Source organism: Melanostigma gelatinosum (genome assembly GCF_949748355.1).
Source record: "Melanostigma gelatinosum genome assembly, chromosome: 15".
Taxonomy (NCBI): Eukaryota; Metazoa; Chordata; class Actinopteri; order Perciformes; family Zoarcidae; genus Melanostigma; species Melanostigma gelatinosum.
Window position 1 is genome coordinate 8,773,276 of NC_136648.1, and position 8,362 is coordinate 8,781,637.

Here is an 8,362-nt window from a genome sequence, read left to right on the forward strand (position 1 = left end):
GCTCAATTCGTGGAATTAACCATCAATCATGAATTCTTTTCGCATCTTGAATAATTCTGCATTGAATTTCAAGCAGTTAGGAAATAAATATCACTGAGAGCAAAATGTCTCATGGACCTTTTTTAAAATCTGTTTAGGAAAAGCTTCTGTTTCATAGTTCTTGCGTCAATACTGCCCCCATGTGATATGAAGCTGAATGTTACCGAGGTACCACATTGCTGAATGGAATCGTGGTATGTTCAGTTCATGATTACTGCAGTCACAAAAACTTATAATACTTATAAAATACTTATTCAAATTGAAAATATATATTTTTTATTTATTATAGCTTTTGTTATAGCCTGTTTGACAATGTTGATACGCCCGTGTTCCTTGTCTTTATCAGAGAACACTGCTTGAACCTCACCTGCACTGTTTTTATGACTTTCTCGGTGCAGAGTTGATGACTTGTCTTTCTCCTTGGGTGATGTGACAGGCAAGTCTGGTGCACCATATGAAATATGAAACAGGATGGGGACACCGTTGACAGCCGTGTCACAAAGCATCAGTGAGGATGACAGGACCCAAGACCCTGGTCTGCTACGCTGACATCTCTGCGGCTAATCGGAAGGTACAGGCCCTCACAGCTGCCGGACCAAAATACGGAGGAGAAGGTCAATAATTTAACAGTCGCAATATGTTAACGTTAAGGTCTCCTTCCATCCTTCTCCTGCACGCTCTGTCACTCTGACATTCACGCTCGCACATCTTTGGGAGCAAAGATTTATCACCTGCCGTGCAGTGCTGCGGAATTAAAAAGCAATTCACAACTTTTGAGGAAGCTTATTAAGAGACAGAAGTGAGGGGCATGCAGGTGTACTGAGTTCCCAAGACTATTCTTCTCTCATTGAGTTGTCTTGCTCTTTCTACGAGGCATTCAAGAATTCACCGCCTTTACTTTGCTCATGGGTCACGTTGCCATGACAATCGAGAACAGGTGAATACTCTGGCATGTGTCACCTTTGCTGTCTCACCTCTGGTGGATGGCACTCCAGTGTCACCGGTCCGGAGCTGCTGACAGCGGGAACTCGGCAGGTGGGCTGGGAAGGTGGCGACAGGGAGAGGGCGATGGTAGGTAGACAGGCAGAGAGAGGGAGGAAATTAGGATGGAGAGTTCGCTCATTGCCCCCCCCCCCCCCCCCCCCCCCGGGCCCCAACGCTGCCTAGTGACAGATGCCGGCGTTGCACTCAGGTAAAACTGCAAATGGCTGCAGTGTGATGGCAAGGATTCGTCCCAGTGGAGGAGAAGTACACGATGCAGGAAGAACATTCAGTCATCACAGGTCTTGTTCAGAACACTCACTGATTGTAACTGTCTAAATAAACTGCTTTTGAAAAACCTGATTATTATTAATTCAGCCATTTCTTTTACAAAACCAAAACCATGAGAAAGTGTAAGGAATGGGTAAATCAGTGTGTATCTACTCTGCCGTAAGCTGTGCAACGGCAAAGGCCATTTGTCATTTGTAAACTGCAATACATTTGCAGGGAAACTTTAAAAAGTAATTTTGAAACAGCTTTTCAATAAATCCACATTCACATTACATTAGCTTCAGCTAATCAAATCTACTAGCGACAGTTGTCTTTTCAGGGTTGTTTGGGCTCGGGGGTGAGTGATGTGGGTTGTCCTTTAATCCCGACGTTGCTGGTTGGATCCCTGGCACCTCCTGCTCTGGCCATTGAACCCCAAGGTGCTCCCTGGGTGCTTTACAGCAGCCCACTGCTCCTAATGCTTTGGATGGGTTACATGAAGAGATTCAATTTCATGGAGGCCTATGTAGCCTAGTTTACTGTTAACTAGGACTTTTCAATTTTCTTTTATTTTTAACCTTTCTCTGTGTGAATTTGCATCGATTGCAGCTGCTTCATGTTGGTATTTCCCACTCAAGAGGGAGTGACTATGGTGATCTCCACATACGGTGATGCCATATGCACCCTCAATAGAAAAGTCTCCAACCTACTGCAGTGGTCCCAGTAATATTTCTTAAATTGCTCTGAAGTAGAATATCATATGACATGGTAAAGATATGTCTTCATCAAATAATTGAGGACTTGCTTCAATTTAATAAATTCAACAATATAATCATGCTATTTCCAACCATTAGTTTTTCTGGATTACTCCTCTATTAATGTCCTATTTCCAACGCACAGTGGTAAGGCAATTGTGTGTGCTATTTTGTTAAACAGACCAGACCTAGGTTGTACCCCATGACAATTATGAACAGACTAGACAAGAACATCACTTGGGTCTTGAGGAGCTGCAGTGTTGATTCATGGGCAAACTGAAACACATTTACTACCACTTGAAAACTGAAATTATAATTTCTTCTCTGCTTTGATCGCCAGCAGCTGTCTGCTCTGAGGTCATCCACCATCACTCACTCTCCCTTCCTCGACCACACACTACGCTCCTATCATAACATATGCATCAAACTGTGTCAACACTCTACAAATATAGGATTGAAACACCACATTTGAAACACATGTGACAACACAAATTGCAATATTTTAGAGCTCCCCCTAAATGTATTGAGCATGTGGATCAGATTATTGATTGCGGAGGCAAAGACGTTACCAGCTGAAACAATTCCATGCTGATTCATTTTGACAAAGAAACGGCAAATGGGGAAACTCCTACTCGACTGACCAATGGTGTAACTTTATCACTCAGTGAGAGACTTTTGCATTTATAGGGTATGTCACCCCCTTTACTGTGGTCCAGACAAAACTTAAAGATAGAAATGCATGGCTTTTATTTGTATCCTTCTGCAAGTTTGACGTGAACTCAAATCAATGGCAAAAGATAAGATTTATCTTATAATATGATTTATTTGATGTGTATGTTTTTTTACAGCTTGGAGTCAGCGTGGATAGCAACGAAGGGGTCCTCATCTCTGTTGCTGATCTTGAAGTGGGCGCGTCCATCACCGCCAACATGGATCTGCTTCCCAGTGCACCCGCTTCCATCCTTCTGACCAGAAATGACATCACAGTAGGTGCCACCGGGCATGCCAGTGTTCAGGGTCACATCCAGGTTCCTGAAGGTGAAGACAAGGCAAATATTGTTAAAACCACCACAATGAAACTTAGAGGATATTGCCTTCTTATTTTGCTGCATTTTCTATTTAAACAGGATGCAAACAGGAGCTGTAAGCCAATAGGATATCACTCAGGGAGAGAGAGGCAGGTTTGATAGGAGAAACCAAACAAGAAACATATAAAGAATGTTATATTATTTGTTGGAGGTTTTATGTTCACCCACATGCTTCTAGTTGGTTAGCTGTTTTTAGGTGATGCAAGCAATTTTAAAGCCAACAGTACATTAAAAGACATCCAAATCCAATGAACTGTTGTTACTGATGGTTGATTGTTCATGACAGTTATATTTCATTTTATATTTTATCACATCCAGTCTACACATTTGTTTATTCTGTCTACCACTTGATTTAAGTGGGTGAATAAGTATTTTGTCAGCGCCAGTATAGCAAATATTTCTTACCAGTCATCATTGTTGAAGACGATGAAACCACGATTACCGCGTCCAAAGGCAACCTGGTTGCTCTGGTTGTCCCACCAGTTGGAATGAGGCTGTCCATTGACCACATTGCGGAAAAGAACCATGTTCCTAAAGGAGCGACGTGGAAAAGTCGAGTCATAACGTACAACATACACAGTTTTCCCATCCATAATGACCAGTGTATGATCAACAGTTCCCTGTCAATGGCTTTCTGAGGACTCACTTGATCTGACGCCATCTGTGCTCACACACCCATCCATCTCCACAAGTCTGGTCAGCGTTGATGGGAACAGACTTAGTGGATCCATCAGCGTGGCTGGGAGGGCCCATCCAGTCATTCTGATCCTACAAAACAAAGATGGATCAATGAGTTTAACAAGAAATACACAATATATGTTGGATGTATTCATTATTCCTAGTTAAAAGACAATCTACCTTTCCATTGACAATGTGGCGATTCCAGCGGAAGCTAGACATCACCCTGGTTACTCCGTAAGGGTGGGCCAGCATGTAGCTGACAGCCATCTTGTGCAGCTTGGAGTCCCAGAAGGAAACGATGGATGCACCACCAGCACCGTGGCCTCTCTGGTTGTCGTGGTTGTCAACGAAGACGAGAGCGTTGCCGTCGGGCATGAAACCCCATCCCTCTCCCCAGCTCCTGCACAGAAGAATACAATTCCACGAATGAGGAGTTCACTTCTAAAACACCCACGTTTGGGCAAAATATTTAAAGTATTTAATTCAGAAACTCTAAGATGCACCAGTTCTAATCAGTGAAAATAGTTTTGTTATTTCTAGAAACACAATTAGTAGGTAAGAAACTATTTGTCCAATCCAGAAATGTGTATCTGTCTCATGGTTAAATAAATATTCTAATATATCAATTTGATAAGTGATTGAGGCACACCAACAGCATCACACATACTTAGTGTAAGACAGCTTCTCGCCATTCCACTTTCTGAAGAGAGTTCCCAGTTTGGCACCGTATTTGAACTCAGTCACCCTTCCCAGATGGGTGTACTCTCTAGATGTGATGGGCTCACCTCCCAAATCAATAACCTACAGGGAAATCAAAACAGTATTCACATCATCCATACTGTTCAAGGTAGATGTGGTTAAGATGAACTGCACCATATCAGTGATTTTTGGATTGATCAATTGTAATTGAAACATTTTTTGGGACTCAGCAGTAACAAGAACCGTATTACCATACATTCATGTTGTTGCTAAAGACGGAGCAACACTTATTTTTTGAGATCACAGGCTGTTTTTTAGCTCATTTTGTTAAATGAGTTTAGCACCTTCTGCGTCATCCTTTTATACTACATTACCTGTATTTATGCCGGGGCTTGTCAACTAGTAATGTATTCTTGGATATAAATATCTGCTCCCAGTGTGGATGTGTTTGTGTTTGTCATCTTGATTTCTGCGATTATTTTCCCACGGCTCTGTTGACTGCTGTTTACAGTCATAAATATTGGTCATGTGGGCGGTTAGTACTCATCAAATAAAATCCTGGTATGTGGATTTCAGCTGTCAATTGTTTACTTGAATGCAAATAAGTTATGTTGGCAGCAATTTGTGTTTGCTGGTGCCATGTTTTCCAAGTTGAAATATGTTCATCTCGCCTTGTTTTTTGTAAATTATACCATTAAAGCACACACCTATCAAATATAGAGTTGAGCGGATGTCACTGAACATGATGATATATCCATCTGCAGTATATGTTCTTAATGCTACAGTAAAATGGAAGTTGATGGGGTTGATGGTCTATCTAACTTACCTCCTGGAAGATGAAGGGTCTGGAGTTACCATTGAACCACTTGGTGCTGAGGTTGTGCAGACGACCGTAGACAACAGACAGGTCACCTGGCCACATGTGCTTGCAGGCATCCACTCTGAATCCAGCCACACCCATGTCAATCAGCGTGTTCATGAAGTCGGCCACCTTGCCCCTGACATAATCTTTCTCCAAGGCGAGGTCCAACAGACTCACCAGACGACAGTCACGCACCTGTAGCAGCAAATAAGCATTGCCATTGCAATTTTTATTCTCATTTTAAAACTCCTCCAAGTCAAACAACGAGTCAATGTGGGAGCTTTTGACTTAAGAGTTCTGTGTATGAATCCTTTGATGGGGTAAAAAAGTGCTGTGAAATGTAGCAAGCTGCCAATGACGCTGTTACATTGTTTCTGAGTGGCATTCATTACCTGATTGACATCACCATAGTTCTCAATATTGCCACTGCCAGTCCTGCATTTGTGGTCATTGAAGTCCAACTGGGTAAAGGGGACACTGGGAAAGTCCTTCCTGCCAGCACTGAACCAGCTCCCACATGAAGAGTGGGTTCCCTCTCCACCGCTGGCGCCGCACATGTGGTTGATGATAATGTCCACGTAGATATTGACCTGGGGTGGATGAATATAGGATTGAAGGTGCGACAAAACTAATCTCCCTGATACACATAGTTCATTCTCAGGGAACAGAAATATGTCAAAGCTGCGCTGCTCACTATTGGTTTATTTTGATGTTGGTGGTCCAGGAACAAGCATAACATGTATGAGATAGCACCGGCTAAATGTCTAAAACAAAGCGTGGATGTCAATTCCTCAAGACAGAGGCATCAATCCATTAGTGTTGCTTTTTGTTAAAAAATGTATTTTGTTCTAGAATTGCAGCTGCCTGTTGTTACAAAACAGTTTGATGATGATGCATGAAGCATCTGTATCTGGTAAGAATTTGTTGTGTTGTACAAGGCTGTAGATTTACGAGGTGCTTTCAAAAGCAGGAGAACATTGTTCCTCATGTCTTTCACTAAATCACTCTTCACCCCAACGTTGTTGCATCTGGTGATCATGTCTCTCAGCTCGCTCTCACTGCCTGATCTGGAGCACAGGTTGTAGCCGACCGGTTGGTATCTCTGCCACCAGGGCCTCCAGGGATTATCCAGCACAATGTGCTCATTTGGAGGGGAGATCTGAGCAACATAGAGAAAACACATTACAGCAATAATCGCTTTTACCACAGAAATTGTCTGCAGAAGGAAGATCGCTATTATAGAGTGTTGTAGTATATTAAAAAGCAACTCCAGCTATTCTCTACAGTCCTACTCAGCTTGTGAAAAAATGATAAAATCAGGGCTATTTTAGGCAGGTGTAATAAAAGACGCTAAAAGGGTGCATCATGGGAAATTATGTTTTTAGAGCTTGATTCATACATTTTTTTTTATAATATCTCTTTTACTTTAATAAATCTGTCTCTTGTGAGTCATCCAACTATGGTAGTGCAATACTAAATCACTTTAGATTTAAATTAAAGAGGAAGAGACTAGATCAGCCTTAATCTTCCCCACTAGTGCTGATTTTCTTTATTTTTTCCAAATGAAAGTTTTGGGTTTTAAACAAACCATCTTCATAGACAGAAACAGTCAAAACGAGTATCAACTTTTCTATGTAATTAAGCTGGAATTACCTCTTACCTGTTGATTGTACTGGCTATTACAGCTTCATGGTTTAGAGTTTATGGCACGTGTTTGCTGCCCCATGTACCCACCTGAATACCTAATGCATCTTCAACATCAAGCTTGACTATGGACATCTTATTTCAAAGTAGAAACAAAAGGGATTATCCTACTTCTCTAGTCTTAGAGGCTATCCAGTGTTGAGTCATACATACCTGAACTCCACCAAAGCCATTAGGACCCAAGAAGCGTTCACACTCTGCAGCGATGTCCGCCCAGCGCCACTCAAACAGATGTACAATGGCGGTCCTGCCATGCTTGATTTGGGGGTTGTGCTGGGAGAGGCCGAGCCCGAACAGAGCCACCAGAATGAAGTACTTCATGTTTTCCCTCGATGAGAGAGAAAGCCACACTCACCCGCTGCCTCAGTGATAGTATTTATACTCATTTTGTCTCTATCCTGGACCAATGAGCGACTGGCAAATATCAGCGTTGGAGTTAAACAGGTGCTTCTTTCCCACGGCTAGAAGGATAAATACTTTAGAGGCACGTACAGGTTGAAAACTAAGAAACATGAGGTGTGCATAATGTCATCCCTAAATATAAAAACAAGTGGCTGAATGTGCCAAAGATCCTAATGCTTTCTTATTCATTTTCTAACATTGATATTATCTGTTGCTCTGATGCTTTTATCCTCGCAAATTGAAATGCATACTTCAAAGAATAACACTCGCCTTGTGGCAGTAAAATCAAGGATTTCAGCACTAGACCAAAAACAGCCTTTCATGGCTTTAAACATTACCATAATAACATCTCAGGGGTTTCTTTTTAGATTAATCTTGCACTGATTCAAATAATACAAATATTTGAACCACTCAGAACAGGACAGGTTAGAGGTTTCGTGCTTCAGTACTTTTCTTCTGCTCAGTTCAATAACCAGATGATGTTGTAACAGTTCAAAATGTCCCTGAGTTACAAAACTTTGATTTAGAACACAAATCTATTTTTGGGCAAAGCAAATAGAAAGTTACTTTTTGACACACTCATCAAACATGTGACTGTCTATCCGTCCTTGAAATGAATTCGGAATTGAATAACACTGAGTAGTGTTAAAAAAAAAAGTGATACATTTTATGTTAATTTTATGTTAATTTTTAAGTATACCTTGGATTTCTGTCAAGATATTAAAATGTGTTGTTATGTTGTACGATCATTTTTTAAATATTGTTGGTGACAAATTAAGTTGTAAAGATCTGTCCATCAACATCCAACATCTGATCGTATTGGTCATATTCGATGACCGAGAAGAAAATTGTACTTCTTTAAATTGTAATAACTGTATTCC

The 8,362-nt window shown here is 41.3% G+C and overlaps 1 protein-coding gene across 1 annotated transcript; it reads right to left on the minus strand.

Annotated features, from left to right (window-relative positions):
- Positions 1–2,887: 2,887 nt before the first annotated feature.
- Positions 2,888–7,400, minus strand: LOC306789158 (alpha-amylase-like; the record flags this gene model as incomplete). Its single annotated transcript, XM_079284964.1, has 9 exons — positions 2,888–3,077; positions 3,539–3,664; positions 3,780–3,901; positions 3,992–4,214; positions 4,482–4,615; positions 5,340–5,570; positions 5,768–5,965; positions 6,388–6,534; positions 7,233–7,400. The coding sequence occupies 9 exons, from the start codon at positions 7,398–7,400 to the stop codon at positions 2,888–2,890; spliced, it is 1,539 nt and encodes a 512-aa protein (XP_079141090.1).
- Between the last annotated feature and the right edge of the window lie 962 nt (positions 7,401–8,362).